Source organism: Lethenteron reissneri, chromosome 22 (assembly GCF_015708825.2).
Source record: "Lethenteron reissneri isolate LAM-NWPU_2019-01 chromosome 22, ASM1570882v1, whole genome shotgun sequence".
Taxonomy (NCBI): Eukaryota; Metazoa; Chordata; class Hyperoartia; order Petromyzontiformes; family Petromyzontidae; genus Lethenteron; species Lethenteron reissneri.
The window spans coordinates 8531103-8550697 of NC_083800.1; the positions used below are offsets into that span (position 1 = coordinate 8531103).

General features: G+C 43.9%; 1 protein-coding gene across 1 annotated transcript in view; it reads left to right on the top strand.

Moving 5' to 3' along the window:
- Positions 1-19595, top strand: part of LOC133345604 (zinc finger protein Pegasus-like) — a 50501-nt gene that overhangs the window by 15206 nt on the left and 15700 nt on the right. Inside the window, exon 2 of the mRNA XM_061556521.1 lies at positions 15435-15606. Within this exon, the coding sequence (XP_061412505.1) occupies positions 15441-15606 (166 nt within the window). The 5' untranslated portion in view covers positions 15435-15440. The remainder of the gene's footprint in view (positions 1-15434; positions 15607-19595) is intronic.

Consider the following 19595-nt stretch of genomic DNA (forward strand, 5'->3'; position numbering starts at 1 on the left):
CTGTACCCACTAAGATACGGGGCCCCTGTTTGTTTGCTAAATATAGTGTACACTGCACATTTGTTAAGCGTGAGCTGTTTTAGCAATATATTCATTACTAATACGCGCTGTGTGTATTTACGTACAGTACACTCTGTTTTGGGTGAATAAATAAATAGGCCAATGGGCAGGACGTTTTAGTTGAATGCTTGCCAATGAGCTCGTCAACATTTTCAGTTTCACTGCTGTGGAATATCAATGGGTGTCTTGGAACAAAAACGTGTCAACCCCCCACATAATACATAAATATGAATAAAACCATGCGAACTTGATTGGAACACGTTTCATATTCATTTTTATGGTATAATTTCCCCATGGATAGGCGCAATGGATTTAATTATTAATGTTTTTCATTCAATAAATCCACCTACTCTCAACAAAAGCCTTCTTGGTTCAAGTTTTTAGAGGGCAAAACTCAATTAGTAGAGTTAACAAGATAAGAGCCTGTAATTCAATCAAGAGTCGGCCATTGTTTGACGATGAGCCAATGATCTAAAAGCTTTAATCAGAGATGCCCCATTTTACAATCTTCTCTTCATTTGCACTTAATATACCAAATGAATATACCAAAAATTCCGTACTCTTAAGGCTCTTGTGAGTTGGTGGCAATCGCAAGGCCGTATGCAGAATGTGCACAAATCATGGTGATGTCATCTTGACATGCAAAGCATCTGGGACACCTGTTATAATGTTGCTGGTGAATGCTACTTTTTCGTGTAAGTATATCATAATTATCACACAGCAGTTCAGATTTCCTGAGTTATGGCTTTTTGTGTTGAATTGAAATTATCCACTCTCCACTTGCTCTAAACGTGTGCATGATATTTTATGCACGGTTAGAGTGTTAAATGTGCAATTGGCTTGAGAAGAAAATGTGCCGAGGTATTGTTTCATTAATAAATTGGCTTTCATGTATTTATTTCTGAAGCCCCTTTTGCCAGTCCACTGCTGCATAAAGGCCTCGCATACTGCACTACGCTTGTTAGAGTATGGGTGACGAAGGGGGAGCGATAGTGCAGCGGTAACCACGCTGCGCTACGAACCCAGCCAGCTGAGTTCGATTCCTGCTCAAGGCCAACACCAGTGACGAATATCTCAGCCCGTCATGTGCATCCCCCAGGTCGACTCAGCCTCAATGAGTAACTAGTGCAGTGTGTAAACATCGCCACCGGGGAGACAAAGACAGTCGGGCGTGGTACTGGCCACCCACCCTGTCGTGTACCGTGCAGACCTTAATAGGTGCTTGCTAACAGCACTTTCCCCAACAGTCTGTCAAGGTTATAAGGGTAATCTTTGTCTCAGGCCTGGTTCTGATACCACTCACAAGCAGTGTTAGCCATTACAACGAATCAAACTTAGACCGTCGGGTTCACAGCGCAATGAGCAAACCCCAACTCTGCCTGTCTCCCTTCCATGAACTGTTATGCCATTAGAACGGCCAGTCATTCTGGAGCTCAAAAACAGCCATTGGAGACATTGCTTATATATGTTGTTATTGTATACTCTCCACAATGATGCAAATGCTTATTTAGAGTTATGTTTGATATAATTTCGCGTGAAACTGGGACCCAGTATCGTAAGGGGGGGGGGGGGGTTCCTTGCCTGTAAGGTCAGCAGTTCTCCAGCATTGATTAAAGGAAGCAGGACTCTGCTGATGAGACACTGTGTTGTTGAAGCCGGTCCAGAATTTGCTTGTTGTGAAACAATGTGCGCCTTTTGGCGTCATCTGGTCCAACCCATGTGAGACTAGGCTCTAAGGAAAGCTGTCTCGGGTGTGGACCAATCAACTTCAAGGACAGTGCACATTATCAGAGTTATGTCTTATGACTGCAGGTATTGCGGTCTATGCAAATGTAGGGGTGTTAAAGAGAGGGCCCGTTATGCATGGCAGCCTATGGAAAACAAACACAGTGGGCGGGGCTACGTAAGTGCACGAGCAAGTGCCCTCTACGACGTCCGAGCCAGACACCCTGGGGGGGGCTGGTTCGAACGTTATGATCCCCCGGGGCCCCACCCCTCAGGGAGGGGTTGGGTATAAAAGGGGATGTTTCAAAGGGCTCGGCAGTTATGTTTAAGCTAAGGGAAGAAGATTGAAGACGTCTTAGATAGAGCCCTGGACTCCCCTGGTTCGATGTCCTTTTCAGGGCCGGACAGGATTGAGCCAGCGGCGTGGTCCCGAAAGCCAGAGCCGGTGCTCTTGTAAGAGCTGGTCTGGAACTCCGGGTACCGGGCCCGACTTACCAGTGTCGGGCCAGTTAGCCTCCCCTAGCCCATTAGTGGAGGATTCGGGGCTAGGACAGAGTTAGCTAGGGGTGTATTGCGAGTTATACGGGTGAGGGGGCCGATACCCCCTCGAGTGTGTATATGCCCACTGTCATATTGTGAATAAACATACGTGTGCCTCAACCTCGGCGTCAAGCGTCCTCACCGGTACTTCACAAACATGACTCCTTGTAAAAAGGTGTCAGTTTTGTTGCCAGATAGAAGGGTAAAAAACCAATTATCATATTTTTACTGGCAAATGAGGTTCCCTTAATGTTGCTGGAATTATGCACTCCCAGAAGGCCGTGTGGCTGATGGGTTGTGGAAGAAATACTTTTATTTCTCTTCGTGGAGAAACAAATATGTGAAGGACACGTATAGTCTGCTTATTTATTGTGTACGGTAAGTATTTATTTCTCAACAACGATGACTACTTTGAGTATAGAACATTGGCAGCTGTTGTCTTCACACGGTTAGTTATCAACCACTGTAAGTCATAAACAGTTTGTACAGGGCTGCTCGTGACATCACTACAGCAACTGGCCTACGTCAGTAAGGTAGTACGTACGCACTTGCAGCTGACTTATCTTGCCATAAATGTCCTTTGTCTACCCACCCACTCCCTTCACAACAGCATCACACCACCACATCGCAATTTGCATTATATCATAAACACCTTCCCAGCGTGGGAGATGACACCCTTCTGAAGATGGGATTGTTGAACTCCTTAAAGTAATGAAGCAATTCATCACGGGTCACACTTTTGAGTAAATAAATCTAGCAGATGACCATGGGAAGTAACGAGACACTTCTCTAGGGAAAAACGCCAATCGGTAACTAATGAAACTATTTTACAGGATATAATTAAAAGCAAATGAATATCCAGGTTAATAAGTCCTCCGATTAGCACAGTTGGCCATGTAGCTACGTACGGTGCGAAATAAGTTCAAATAACGACGAGTCAACAGGATCCGATGGTTCTGTGGTTGGAATCCCCCTGTTGCCTTATAAGGCATGGAGCAGTAGCACAGTGGTTCGTACACTTGGATATGGGCCCAGAGACCTTGAGTTTATTTCCTGGCCACGGCTAACGTTGGTGATGAGTAATATCTGAACCAGTCTCGGACCATTACCCACCACTGCTCCCCCCCCCCCCCCCAATAACCTACACTGCACGAGGAGGCCTTCATCCAGCAGTGGATACAAAAATGGTTATACTTTGTTTATTTTATAACCCGATCTTGAATTTCGATGTAAAGCTTTCGTGACTGCAGGGATTCATCTTCTTGGTTCTTTCGGTAAAGTCACGTAGAAGGGAAATAATCATTCTCACGACGTTTCGGCCACAACGCAAGCAGCCATCCTCAGGTAAAGAACAGGTCTGTCGGAAAGACAGCGTCTGAATGATTCTGTCGGAAAGACAGCGTCTGAATCATTCTGAATCATTCAGACGCTGTCTGAAACGTCGTGAGAATTATTTTATTATATTTTATTTTTGTTGTTTTATTACTTCCCTTCTACGTGACTTTACCGAAAGAACCAAGAAGCCGATATTGAATGTTAAGGAACGTGGGCGTGAGCAGGACGCAATCGCTTGACGGCCCGTGGTCGAGACTAACTACGGAGTGGCAGCCAAAAGAGGGAACTCGGCCGGGAGGATGTCCACCCTCGTGTTGGGGCGATGGAAGCAACCGGTGTGCAGGAGCTCGATGGACTGTTGCATGGTGATGACTTTAGTAAGCCTTCAACTAGCAGTGGATGGATCATGGCTGCTGCTGAGTATGATAATAATGATGATGCTGCATCAAATGATTGTCAAAATATTTTAAAAAAAATCCTCAGGAATGGGATTTAAAGAGCAATTGGCAGCATCGACATCGATAATTATGAGTCACTGTGCCAATTGTAAGGCTGTGTTTTAAACAAGACATCTTTAACCAATGCGCACTGACCAGCGTGGTGAAGTATGGTCAAACGATGCTCGCGACTGCCACGACGTGAGAAGGCCCTTCTCCAGTAGTGGATTGACCAGAAGCGCCGTTAATTATTCCAGCCTTATTATTCCGAGTTAGAAGCATGCTAAATAGCCACACAGCGACACGTGGCAGAGAGAGAATGAATAATGAGCTCTGCCCATGTCTTTAATTCAAATTCAAAATGTGTCTTGAATCAGACAAAACATTGCATCTTCATTTTCATACATTCGCACGTCTTATTTCAACTTTTTTCCAAGGCCCCCCCCTCCCTCCACCAAAATCCACTCTGTAGATGAATGAATTTCTGCTTTACAAGGGGCGCCATTCATGACTTTATTTGAATACAAAATCAAATATTTACAGAGGAAAGTTTGTATCGAACCGCCTTATTTTTTACGCATATTTCCCCTGCGAACTTTAAATATATTATGATTGTGAATAAAGTCTTTATTTCTAACAACCATCTTTTACGGTCAAGGAAAATGAAAAAATAAAAACGACGAGATTTTTTTTTTTCAAAGACTGCCCAAATGGTTCTGTTGAACATTTGCTAAATAAGCCAACTCCTGTGCTCATGTGGCTCCTACCCTGGCTGCCACCTGTGGCCATGCAAAATAACTTGAGACGCTGGGAATCTCAGAGCCGGCTGTTTGTGCATTAAAATGACTGGTTGTCCACACATCAAATGGATTGAGCGAAATCAAACAATAATTTGTGATGGGAAAATTCTGATATGCTTCGAGATAAATTCGAAAATGACTTCATAAGAGGCATATGCATGTGTGAGGCTTGTCGTGAACTAAAAGGTGCAATGTGTAGGACTGTGGGTTATTGATTTTAATTCCGTGGTGCCTGTTTATAAGAAGTTTGCGTCATGGGTTGAACAATTCACCACCCCCCCCCCCCAAACGATTTGAGAAATGGTAACGATGCGGTGTAGTGATTTTATTTTTTTAAATGAATGGTTCACACTGTAGAAAATATAGCGACCTCTACGAGCTGGTAAGGTTACATTATCTTATTACGCGCAATATATACCATTAAATAACGTCTATTCCACACAAAAATTGTTGCACGTGTATTGTTCATGCTTAATACTTTGAAACGATGCATATACGCATAGTAATATCCTTGATATTAATCGAGTGATGTAATGCATAAGAATAGCAACCGATTGAATTAAACAAAAATTATTATCATTATTACAAAGTATGTGTGGAGTGGTGGCACAGTGGCTTATGCGTTTTACTGTCAACCTAAGTTAGATTCCTGGCCATTGCTAATATGACTGGCGTGTAACGTCATCACCTATGCCCCCACCTCCCCACCCCACCTCATCAGCCCACCCACACTTACCAGATTGGTCAAGTATGGTCAAACAACTTCCATAATAGCCGACATGGCACGGGAAAGCCTTTCATCATCCAGCAGTGGATTGAGATAGGGGCTGTTAATGTTTCCAAATATAGATGTTTACCAATCTTGACTTGAAGCTTTCGTGACTGCAGCAATCCATACTCTTTGGTTCTTTCGGTAAAGTCACGTGGGTAGAAAAATAATAGATCACGACGTTTAGACCACAACACAAGCAGTCGTCATCAGGTGGGACAACCACAGCAAGAAAACAAACTGCTGAAGTAAGCCAATTACGTTTTCCTGTTGAACAATACCTTTGGCAGAGTACTATACTTACTGTTTCGTTGAAAAGTCGGGTCTGCGCATGATTTACGCTGACTCGCGTTATTTTCGGATGGCATCATATGTTCAGATTTAAGGGAGTGATATTGGCATTGAAGCCCAGAGGCTTTGCAGGGCGGTGGTTACACGGGTTTACGGGGAGTTCCCCGTTCTCGTGATGAAAGCCCACGCATGTCCGTGCAGTCCCGTAGGTCTTGTTGTTGCACGGGCTGTTTCACACGTGCCCCTTGGGGGTGGATCTCCGGGACCCCCTAAGCAAAACCACATTTCTGAGGCCCCCCACTTTCAATTCACGAACTCTCGTGAAACGACAGAAGAGATTTAGACGCGAGATAAGTGATGAGATGACAGGTAGAGACAACACAGAGCTGAAGTGAGACGTCGCCAATCGATGAGCGTGCAGTGTGATGGGATGAGAGAGCCAGGCGAGGCGGTCACGTGGTGAAATGAGAGATGCAGACAAGACAGAGATGTATGGGGAATGATTTATAAGAGAGATAAAATGATAAGAGACAGTAAGATAACATTGAAATATATGTATTCGCACACAATATGAAATTGATAGGTAAGATTTGAGAAATATGTTAGGAGATACATTCAAATGAGCTAAGTGATATGAGAGGTATGTATTCTTAAGATGATCAGGAGACAGATGATACATTGGACTTGGATAGAAGAGATATATGTTCTGAGAAAGATGAACTCAGATGAATTGTCACAAAAAAGTTAGATATATTAAGATGAGATTGAAGAGATGGGATTGAAAGTAGGAGAGTGTGTATTCAGAGATAGGAAATGATTCAGGCGAGACAGAAGAGCGAGATACTGAGATATAACTGTTAGAAAATAAATTATAATAGGAGATGTACATTCAGTTATGAAATGTATTCTATCGGAAGACAGGATAGGGATTCAGAAGTGATACACAAGATACAAAGAAATACGGGATATATATTTTAGAAGGGAGACATGAGCTGCGTGATCAGAAGGGACAGGCGTTTTAGACGTGTTCGGAAAAGGAGCGATAGGAGGAGAAAAAATGTTCAGAAGAAAGGGCACAGGAGAGAGACATCGTCAGAAGAAGAGCGACAGGGTCGACCTGCAGCCAGAATAGACAGAAGAGAAAAACAGGAGCGAAAAGGAGTGGAGGAAAGCCACACGTGGAAACGTTACTCTGCATTTCATGTGACCATGTCAACGATTAAGGGGCCTTCCATAAATGACGTCACGCACCTAGGGGGGGGGGCAGACATTTGTAACGATGTGTGACGAGGGGGGGGGGGGTTTGAGAAATGTGACGTCACATCACAATGCGCAACTTTATATAAATATAGAATTGTTGTAACAATCCTACAACAACAGAGTGCAGCGTCACATTAAACACGCACTACAATGACAATAGTTTAAAGCGATTTGAAGCATGTTCTATTTTCAAAATGTAAATATGTTTGGGGGGGGGGGCAGAGCTTTGTGACGTCACATTTGAGGGGGGTCTGACTTTTTGTGACGCCATGTGACATGGGGGGGGGGGTCAAAAATCCTCCAAAATCGCGTGACGTCATTTATGGACGGACCCTAAGCCCCCACCCTCAATTATGCCTCGCCACAGCCACCGCCGCACTCCTGCGTGTTTATTTATTTATTTGTTGTTGACGACGACGATGACGATGATGGCAACTTTTGGCGTTTACCAATTGTTGACATTCTTGCATTAACGTGGTGTGACATGCTGGGAGCTTCAAGCAATTTGTTTTTTAATGTCGTGTTTATCCCAACGTGTGAGCATATTAAAAGGGCTTTTATGGCAAGGGTGCCCTTGTTTTGAGCGAGCAAATGTCAGTCGACGGCGGGTCAGGGAGGGTTTGCAGGTCGTGAGTGGTGACGACATTTGCCAAAGCTCGAACGAACGCCCAAGCAAGCAATGCAGGGGTGGTGCTCGTCTCTGTTGATAGCACGCACCCCGTGGTGGAAATTCCACATTCTTGTGGCAGTGGCCTGTAGTGTGTACATTAAACAGCCCATCACACCTACAGTCGTGGATACGATCAAGTTGTACGTGTTATTCAGAACCGGCCCTAGACCTTTGGGGGCCCTAAGCAAAATTTGGTTGGAGGCCCCTTTGATGTATGATTTTTTTTCACCCACGAGCTAACAGTGACTCTAGGGGGCCCTCTGCTGGCCACGGGGCCCTTTGCAATTACAAGGGTCGCTTAGTGGCTGGGCCGGCTCTGGTGTTATTGTATTAATGTACCACGGCATGTCGACATGTTGTTTTTCCCCCAAACACATATGTGTGTGTGTGCGTATACAAAGATTGTGTAGGCTTATAGACGAATGTATATTGTGGGTGGTATTTATGTATTTTCAACTTATACTGGTAGGAACGAAGTGAACCAGCCTACAATAGATTATATCGTCCGTCCGTCCGATGTCCGATTAGGTGTAGCAACATCGCCCCCTACTGCAAACACTTGGCAGGACCCTACAAAAACCTTTAGACTCAGTGAGGCTTTCCTGGCTAAACAAGTGTAACATTCCCTTATGATTCCCTGAGATAGTTTTTAATTAAAACATTTAAATTAAAAATTAACTCACAGCGGCCTAAAGCCTACAGCTAGGCCTAAAGCCTAGAACTAGGCCTCAAACTCTCCCTTCGTATCGTACCCCCGCCATTTCATTTTATTATAGCCATTCATTTGTTCGTTCCTACCAGCCCACCCCGCAGGGACCTGTTTGCGCACCGTACTGTGGCCAACCGCGCTAATCGGAGGTGCAGGGGAAGGACAACAAACTCATTACGACTTCAGACCGCTTTTTCAAGGGTGAACTGAGTCGCCCCTGATGGCCATTACAGAGATAATACTCATCTAGATTTGAAGTTTTCGTGACTGCAGGGATCCATACTCTTTGGTTCTTTCGGTAAAGTCACGTAGGTAGAAAATAAGCAAGAAACGAATTGCTGTGGTTGTCCCACCTGATGACGGACGCTTGTGTTGCGTCCCCGAAACGTCGTGATTTATTTTATTTTATACCTACGTGACTTTACTGAAAGAACCAAAGAGTAGCTAATACTAAGTCTTAATTTCACTGCTAGTAAGATCCCACTTCTGGCCCAAGGCCTCCATCCACCCATGCGGTATCCTGCCACCTCCATCCAGTGCACCCTCCAAATCTTGTACACCTTCACCCGCCATCTCATTTCCCATCTAGCTCTCTTTCTCCTGCACTCCCATTGTTACGTATTCCCATGTGTTGTCCTAGCTAGATTGTCCTGTCCAATCGGAAACTAGATTACAGAGAGTACATTCAATTGCGCAGAGTTAAATGCAAAAGTCAATGCATCATGGCCGCCGTCATTTATTAGCAGGATCAACACTGCTGCTTGCGTTATCCTATACAGAAAATGGCAGGTATATTTGAAATAATTAAGTATTTTAATATGAAAGGATGAACGCCGAGAAACTAAACGGTGATGGTTTTTAACGTCTTCTTGGTTCTTTCGGTAAAGTTACGATAATAAAATAATTATCTCCCTTCTACGTGACTTTACCGAAAGAACCAAGAAGATGAATCCCTGCAGCCACGAAAGCTTTAAATCGGTTTTTAACGTGTTTTTACTTGAGTTAACCGTGTTTTTTTGAACATACCAAACTGACAACGCTGATATATGACCCAACATGGAAGCTATACAAAACTGTTGTTTAAAATCGCTCTGGGTCAGAATTGCGAATGCATTTTTTTGACTTCAGAAATGGAATGCTTGAAAACAAGCCGTCAGTGTTTTGTCACGGGTGTTGGATGCCACATCTGTGATGGGTTACACACTTTTGCGTATAAATAACGCCTGCAACTGCATAATGTGCTGCACAACATTAGGGAGAAGGTTAACAGGATATATATACACATAGATTGACCGCATATTAAAACAAGTGGGGCAAGTCAATAGATGGTGTCCTGTTGACTGGTTGTCCGCAGTGGTAGCCCAATAGAGACTGTCCCGTCATAGGAATATGGAATTTCCACAGCTCAGGGCCACCAGTAGAGATGAGCACCGACCTAGTGTGCTCATTTGCGCAAAACTACACTTGATTAGACACGTGTTATGTATGTGTATAAAGTCGGCGTTGATCTCGTTCAATTGAACATAGGCTGGCATTAATCTCCTGTTTACAGCTCTTGAGCCATTGATGGAAATTCCACATTACTATGGCCCAAACACTGCCGAACTCTCCACTGAGTGGTAATTCATATATTGACCCTGGAGGGATAAAGGGTTAAGTTGACCCCCAAAATTTGTATTGCAAGCCGAGTACTCTATCTCTCACCTGGCCTGGTAAATCAAAGAACAGATGATTACATATCGTAGGCATTATTACACTGTGTAACAAAAAAAAATTGGTCCTGGGTAGTAAGTGTTATTTCCTAATTGCTTATGCCTCAAAAGTACAGACAATGAATATTATTCCCCACAAACTTTGCTTTTGTGACCAGTACAGTGATATTTAGAAATGTACCTATTTTCAATTAGAAAACGGGCGAATTTGTGTCTTTTCGTTCACATAAAGTCAGAAAAAATTTCAACCACATCAATTCCATACACCCATCCATCAAATTCACCATGAAAGTGGAAAATGATGGCAAGCTGCCATTCCGGGATGTTTTGATCCAGACGAGGCCTGATGGCTCGTTAGGACATTCCGTCTCCAGGAAAGCCACACACACGGATTCCTATCTAAAACCTGACTCCCACCATGCACCAATCCGGCCCAGAAGAACTCCCTCATCAAAACACCCAGCAGTCGAGACCAACGACAGAGAGGAGACAGCCGAAGGAGGCAATGGGCCCGTGGAACATGTGGATGTACGGGGTAAAACAAAATCACAACGCATAACAAAGCCGAGCATCAAAGCGATTCAATAACACGGCAGTACCCTCATAAGTTGTGTGAGATAGGCCACGCAAAGTATTTACACCATTGAGCTTGTACGCCTGCACTGCAAGTAAGGGGAGCGAGATGGTGCGATTGCGTGAAGTCAATAAAGGCTAATGAAGCGTAGCGGCAATGTAGGCACGCAGTGTTGTGAACTCCTCACCCCGTGGCCCTAGACCCAGTGAGTGCAAGTCTGAGAGTCACTGGCATCAGCTCGCTCCACCGAAGCCCGATACTTATACAGTGGTCAAGTTGGAATGTGTTTTTGTACTTTACTAGGGCTCTTAGACTCCCCCCCCCCCCTCTCTACGTATAACAGCGTTGCGTATTGTACGCGGTATTTTCACGTAGACGAACTACGCATGAACATGTTGCATGTGCAACGAACCGCCCTCTTTGTTAATCCACTGCAGGACGAAGGTGATCCCTGACCCTGCTTGGGTTGTGTGACGATCTTCCAAGCTCATGGCGACCTGTTTGTGTCTATGGTGGTCCCCATCGAAGCATCATCCAGGCTTAACCCCGCTTAGCTTCTGAGATCGGGCACGTGGGTGGTATGGACAATAATGCAAACAAAACATATGTAATGATATCATCGTTATCATCAGACATGATCATTCCACTGCTGGATGAAGGCTTCCCCAAGCCGTCGCTGTCCCTCGGGGTGCTGCAATGCAAACAATCGATCAAGTTCAAGCACATTGTCTGATTTCAAATCGGGGTTGGGAATCGAACTCAGGTGGCCGATTTCATAGCACCGGAAGATATGAAGCCTGGCTTCGATCCTGCATCCATTTACTATAGCTAACTATAAAAGTAAAAGCGGACTTTTTACCAATTCATTGTCTTCGTAACTCTTAGGCGATGAAGCAAGTAACTGTGCGCAAGCAGGCGCGTTATGTAACAGAATGTTATTGTGTGCGATGGTCATGCGCCTGCTGCTGTCTGGCAAGAGAACTCGGTCGGCGAATGTCATAAGAACTTTAGAAGGTAGAGTTTGGCGCAATTGACCCTGACAAATGTTCCCAATTGTGATAACTGCAGAATGTCAGGGCCAGCACTGACCCCCGAGAGGTTTGCAAAGAATTCCATTGTTTCGTGTCTTTGTTTCTCTTCAAATGAACGGTACGTACCGGTGATGAACAATACCGGTGCTGAATGATGAGGCGTCTCAAAGTCACCCAGTGGTGTTCACCAAGGAAGCGTCGGCTCGCAAGCAAAACAAAATGCAGAACCGAAATTGAGCGGCGTGCCCATGAACCGCGTTGCGTAACCTTATTTACAGGTTGGTGATAGGGGGGCATACAAAGCTCCATGACACGGCCAATGTTAAATGCTGAACAGAATGAGTAACGGTGTCAGCTGGCCGTGTCTATTGTGCATTCTGCTCCGGCTCTCACTCCGTGTATGAGGAAAGGCTCTAATGCTCAATTGTACTATTTTATTTGACTATAAGAGTTTATAAGGAGGAGCTGAGTCTTAAGCAAGAGGGTTAGGGGGGCAGGCCCCTCAGCACCCCCCGAGCACTCGAGGCTAAGGGACCGGTAAACACGAGCTTCCATGAATGCGAATTGTCAGCAAGGCCAAATGAGGCACGAATCATTAACGGCCAAATTTCACTGAACAAGGGAGCCACTCTGCGTGCGCTTGCAAGTATGTTAACTTGATCGGCGAAAGAAATAACTGGCTCGGCGCTCTCGGATATTTGTTACGTCGTTGCTTCATCGAGCAGATCATATCCTGTTGATAAGTGCTCATTTTTTTGTTTTCAGGAAGTATCCCCCATCTGCTGGAGGTTTTGGTTTTGGCCGGTGTGGTGGCACACAATGTGGCCTTTGGCGTTTGCGAAACGAGTGGGCGGGATTGTTGAGTGTCGGTCGTGCGCTGGTCATTGCTCTTTTTTTCGCGATGTTTCTTCCGCTGTGCGTTGGCTGTGCCAGCCTACAAAGGTGTTGAACTTGCAAGGGATGGAAATTTGGACTTCTGGTGAGCTGAGGTTGAAGATAACGAAATTGAATTATTACCCAGAATGCTCTCGTACACAGCACTTGGCAAGACTTGATATCATAAATTCCATCAGGCTAAATACACGTGTCTATGATAAGTAATTACAACACTGCAGGTAGTGTTACAGCTGAAGGCAAACAATTTAGAAAGTATTCCCAAAGCACTCCAAATACTGAACGGATTGTAAATTATTACCTAGAATGCTCTTCTAAAGCACTTGGGAAATGTTGTATATAATAGATTGTATCAAGCTAATCACACGTGAAGAGAGTAGACCGCTATTTGTATTGTGACAGCTGATACCAATCTCATTCCAAAAGCAATCTTAATATAACATAAAGAAAATAAAACTTAGTTCTTTTAATGGTTTAGGCACACACCAACACACTTGACAAATGAAAACAATTGCTTTATCGACAGAAACCTACGTAAAAAAGACAACAATCACCCACATAAAAGATCACAAATCTGCTTCGCATGTGGCAGAGATTTGTAAAAAAAAAAAAGGGAGGAAAACTGGCTCAAAACGGGTTGTTTTGTTGTGCACTTTTCGCAATCGGTCTACAATTCTGCGCAGGGCGTTCAAGCTATGGCATCATGTGCTTTATAGAGTGTTTCGAAAACATGTGCTGAGATATTTGAATTTGGTAAAAAAAAAAAATAACCCTGAATTAATTCCAACTGATCATCCTTTAAACCCTTGCATGGAGAGCAGTATCGTGTGTTGCTCCACGTGTATGAAATGCTGCAATACAAATTGTGCACCCTATGAGCACTCACAGCGGGCTTTGTACATACGTAAGTATATCTTATTAATTTATATAAGCACACACCTGCATGGCTATTGTTCCCATGAACTTCACTCATTATATTCCTCCACACATGTCGAGGGGGTGAGGTCTACGAGACTGAGCGTTTAGTTCTCATACGTACTATTTCCATTCACCATACTTCAAGTCGCAACACTTCTCTTTCTGAGTAATTCCTCGCACTGCTCGACTTTAGAATTCGTTCCCATCGTCTATTTTCCTCATAGCCTTACCCTAGTCAAGAAGCGTAACACATTCCTGCGGAGGGAGCTGGTAGGAACGTTGGGTTGCTCGGTCAATGGCCAGGGTCAACGGCGGCGTGGTGTATTCCGCAAATATGCCCGACTGTGAGGGTGGGCACAAGCCGGCGTGAGTCTGTTAAACGTTGAGTTTTATAAGGGCACCACGGGGTGACCAGTCCCCTCCGCACCCAGCCTCACCCCAGTGATATTTTTAATGTACCTATTTTCAATGAGAAAACAGGCGAATTTGTGTGTTTTCGTTCATACGAAGTCAGAAAAAAACAACATATGATTCAAAATGAACATGTAATTTCCAAAATAATACAAAAATGTCTACAAAAGATTTAGAAGTGAGTAGTTTTTCGAGATTTACGATTATATTGTAAATCACTTTCCCGAATCAGCCGCCAAATGTAGTTTCCCATCATGTTCTCGTTATACTGTCCTTGGTAGCGGCGTTCAAAGTTCAGTATATCCTGGTGGAAGCGCTCAACTTGCTTCTCTGAGTATGCCCCCATGTTCTCCTTGAATTTATCAAGATGAGCATCAAGGATATGGACTTTGAGCAACATCCCATTGTGCCGTAGTTCTTCACCAGAGTCTCAACCTAGCTCCACATAGTTTTCGACCTTGTGGTTGCCCAGGAAGCCACGAACCACTGCGACAAAGATGTGCTAAGCCACTTTCTCCTTACGAGTGAGCTTCTTGGGGAATTCATTGCACTTCAGGATCTTCTTTATCTGTGGTCTGACAAAGACACCGGCTTTGACCTTTGCCTCAGACAGCTTAGGGAAGAAGTCTTAAAGGTACTTGAAGGCTGCCGACTCCTTATCTGCAGCTCTGACAAATTGCTTCATAAGGCCCAATTTGCTGTGCAGTGATGGCATGAGCACCTTCCGGGGGTCCACCAGTGGCTCCCACTTGACGTTGTTCCTCCCCACAGAGAACTCGGTCCGCTGTGGCCAGTCCCGCCTGTGGTAGTGCGCCTTGGTGTCTACATTTTTTGTAGTAATTTTTGTATAACTTTAGTATAAATACATGTTCATTTTGATTCATGTTAGTTTTTTTCTGACTTTACGTGAACGAAAAGTCACAAATTCGCCCGTTTCTCATTGAAAATAGGTAAATTTCAAAATATCACTGTCCTAGGTCACGAAAGCAATGTTTGTGGGGAATAATATCCATTTTCTGTTCTTTTGAGGCATAAGCAAATAGTAAATAACACTTACTACCCAGGTTACAACAACAAAAATGTTACACAGTGTAATGGATGACTCTGTCCTCAGAGCTTGACTTCTCACTAAATAGTGTCTGGGTCTCTATTAGACGAGCATCTATGGCACATGACTAAGTAGCTGCGGCCATGGTGTGATTATACTGGGTGTGGTGTCCTGGGTATGGAGATATTTTCTGGGTCGCTGACTCGTACAGGTCCAGCTGAAATTAAGCCCTGCTGCTCGTACTGCACAGGAGAAGATGACGACTCTGCCCAGTGATGTGGAAAGGGGCGCGGAAGATGATGGCTACGGGCTGCCACTCAACGGCTACGAGCGGATGATGGACGGGAGGCTGAGGTGCAAATTCTGCGACTACACGTGCAAGGACATCAGGCGTCTGGAGGAGCACATGAGGACACACACAGGTGAGTGGAGAGGTCTGTGCGTGCACCTGCAGTCTAACGGTTAGCACATTGCGTTCAAGCACCTGGGGAGTTTGATTCCAACTTATAGCCAACACCTTTCATGATTATCTGAGCCAGTCCTGGAGCTCTCCTAGGTCCACTCAGCCTCAAATGAATACCTGGTATGATGTGTAAACCATTGCCACGTTTTGCTGTGCCGGTCTTCATAGGTGCGCGCTAACGGGACTTGCCCCAACAGTCTGTCAAGGCTATATGGGTGATCTTTGTCTTTGTTACACACACGGGCTCACAGTAAGATGCAGAACTCTGCCATTGTTTTATTTATCTCCTGCCTCTTAGTCCTAAATTATAATCATTCTCAAATGATAGTCGCGTCAAAGTGTGTTCCTGCTCAAATAAGAAATGAATGAGGCATCGCTCGACTTTGTGAGCGGTCATGAGCCAGTAGCAAATAAATTCACATTCATATGGTAGGGTACCAGTCTATCTGTAGGCCGACCACTGCTGACTTTGCACAGTGGGACTCAGTTAATTGACTGGAGAAACGAAAGTCGAGTCAACCCCCGACTGGAATTTGAACTTGCAACCTTCTGTGACTCATATGGCCTCGTCTTACGTAACTTTCTGTTATGCTTTCAATGCAATCGGCCCACTGCATATGAAGGTCCCTGCATATTTCCTATTGAACTTTCTTCAAATTGGCTTATTTCTGCTTATTTTCTGCAGAACTATTGGTATCTTGCATTTCATAATTGGGACCGTAAATGGGCAACTACTATAATGCAGTGCTGTATATATAATTACATTTTGACTTAAAACTTTCATGCCTGCAAGAATTAATATTCTTTGGTTCATTCGATAAAGTCACGTAGATAGAAAAATTATAATAAAAAATAAAGTGAATAAAAATAATAAAAAACAAAAAAACCACTCATGTAGACTGCAGCCTGGTTCTTAATCGGGGTGAGTGTAGTGGCAATCTATAATGTAGACTGTAGCCTGGTTATTAAGTTTGGTGAGTGTACTGGTAGTCTATAATGTAGACTGTAGCAATGCTTATCAAGCTGGGTGAGTGTACTGGCAGTCTATAATGTAGACTGTAGCCTCGTTGAGTGTACTGGCAGTCTATAATGTAGACTGTAGCCTGGTTTTTAAGCTGGTGAGAGTATTGGCAGTCTGTAATGTAGACTGTAGCAATTGTTCTTAGCCTGAGTGAGCATACTGGCAGTCTATAATTGTAGACTTATTATTGGTTCTTTCAGTAATAAAAATAAAATATAAATAAAAACAAACACCACGACGTTTCGATCGCAACACAAGCGGTCGTCATCAGGAAAAGGGGGGTTAGCCTCACAACTCAAGTCATGACCCAAAGTGGTTGATGACATCTTTTCAATGATAGCTGAGTTTATAACCATCCTCTCGGTTGAAATTGTGTCTGTGTCTGTATATATGGATGGCTTCATGAACGAATCTTTGTTGATAGCTAGTAGGCTTGAAAAGTACCATGGTCTTAGAGAAATAAATTTCGTGCGAGCCAGCCGCATTAAAATAATGATCAGCCACGGCAGAAGTATTGGTCCTACCGTGTTTCAAATCTGCCTTATGCTGACGAACACAGTCCAAGACATGTCGTTTAGTTTCCCCAATGTAACTGCTGCCGCAGATACAGCTTAGTTTGTAGACGCCGGGATATTGCATGTCAGGAATCTTGTCCTTCACAGATCACAAATTTTGTACACTGTGTTAAATCGGACCCGGATCTTGTGTTTGTTCATGATTTTGGAAATATTTTTGGTTACCCCTGCTATGTATGGCAAGGTGATGGTGTTGATTGGAGCTTCAGATGGCTCCTTCCTCACGGTTGGGGTGATGGCTTTGCGGATTGTGTAGTTAGAATATCCATTCGCCTTGAGAGCTTGGTGTACGTGTTTGAGTACACCGGTTAGGTGTTCATGGTCGGAAATACATTGAGCTCTATGGTGTAGAGTTTTGATGAAGGAATTCTTCTGAGATGGATGGTGGTGGAAATCAGGTTTTAGGTAGGCGTCAGTATGGGTTACATTCCTGTAGACAGAATGGCTCATTGAGCCATCTGGTCTCTTTTTAATTAGGACATCCAAGAAAGGTAGCATGCCATCCTTTTCTACCTTCATGGTGAATTTGATGGCTGGGTGTATGGAATTGATGTGGTTGAGGAATTGGTTCAGAGCTGGTCGGCCATGTGGCCAGATGACGAACGTGTCATCCACGTACCTCTTCCGCAAGGACGGGCGTAGAGTGGATGCCTGGATGGCATCCGACTTATATTTTGCTATGTAAATATTGGCTACAACTGGAGATAAGGGAGAACCCATTGGGGCGCCTTCAGTTTGTTTGTAGAATGTTCCATTCCAGTGAAGTATGTGCTGGTGAGGCAGTGTCTCACCAGGGCCGGTACATCAGCATTCAATCCTTGTTGGACCAAATCTTCAATGATTGCAATGGTATCAGGCACAGGAACTTTGGTGAACAAAGAAACTACATCGAAACTAACGAGCAAATCATCCTGGGGACAGTGAGATGTTTTTAATTGATGATACCAGGTGAGCTGAGTTAAGAACAGAAGAGGTGGTCTTACCAGTGAATGGCTGCAAGGTCTCAGACAGATAACGAGGCAGTTTGTAGGTGGGTGAGCCAATGGTGGAAACGATGGGACGAAGGGGTGTACCTTCTTTATGGATTTTTGGTTAGCCATATAATCTGGATGATCGAGCGGCAGAAGGTTTTAATGAAACCCGTTTGGTCTGTTCAATTAATGAAGCTGAATCAGTGATGATACTGTTTGTATTCATAACTAGGCTGTTGGTGGGATCTCTTTTAATTTTTATGTAGCTACCATCATTAAGTAGGTACACGGTTTTGTCCATGATGACCCTGGCATTGCTGTTGTCGGCTGAGAGGATGACGATATCATCCCTCTTTTTCAATTGAGATAACTTAAAAGCTCATCCTTACTGGTGTTGCTGGCTGGTATCTTAGCGCTTTTGAGGATTGCAGCGATATCAGATCTTGTCTCGTCTGCAGCGATGTGTCCCACACCCTTAAGAGCTACATCGACCTGGGCAATAATGTCATCCACTGGTATGTGTTTGGGGGTGACTGCGAAGTTCAACCCTTTAGCCGAAACCGACTTTAGATCCATCGGAAATTAGGATATTACTCAGATTAATAACAACCTTGTCAACGTCTAACTTTTTATGTGGATCTGGTTTCTTCTTGGAAAGGAGGTTGAACTTGGAAATCAGGTTATTTTTACATTTAGCTGACATTGTGGCGGCTGATGAAGCAGTCACGTTATCTACATGTTCATAATCAGATATAGAATTTTTTTCTGTCAATGTTAAGTGTGATTTCAAGAGTGTCTTGTCTACATGATCTAGTTCAGTACTGAGCAGTCTAATTCTCTCTGAGATCAGGGCCAAGCTAGCCCTGAACAAAATTCGTTTGGCATTGCAAGACACGATGGCAGCAGAAGTCAGTGTAAATGAGATCGGTATTACAATGATGTATATATGTAAATCGGACCCACTCATGTAGACAAGGCAGTCAAATTTTGGATACGTAAAACAATTATAATCAAAGTAATTATATGATTGTATATGACGCTCACGAGACCAAATTAGCCAGAATGCACCTGATCTTCTCAGGTCTCAGAAGTTAAGCATATTGGAGCCTGGATAGTGCTATATAACATGTGTTATAGTTATTCTTTGGGTCTTTCGGTAAAGTCACGTAGGTTCAAAGAAAATAACAAAAAATGTATGTTTGTTATTTTCTTGGCACATATCTACGTGACTTTACCGAAAGACCCAAAGAATATGAATTCCGGCAGTCACGAAAGCTTTCAGTCAAGGTGTTATAGGTTGCTGTGTTGTTAGCATGGAGACGTACAGCAAAATCCACTGTTGTAGTGCACTATACTCCCACACCTATGCTCCCCGCCTACT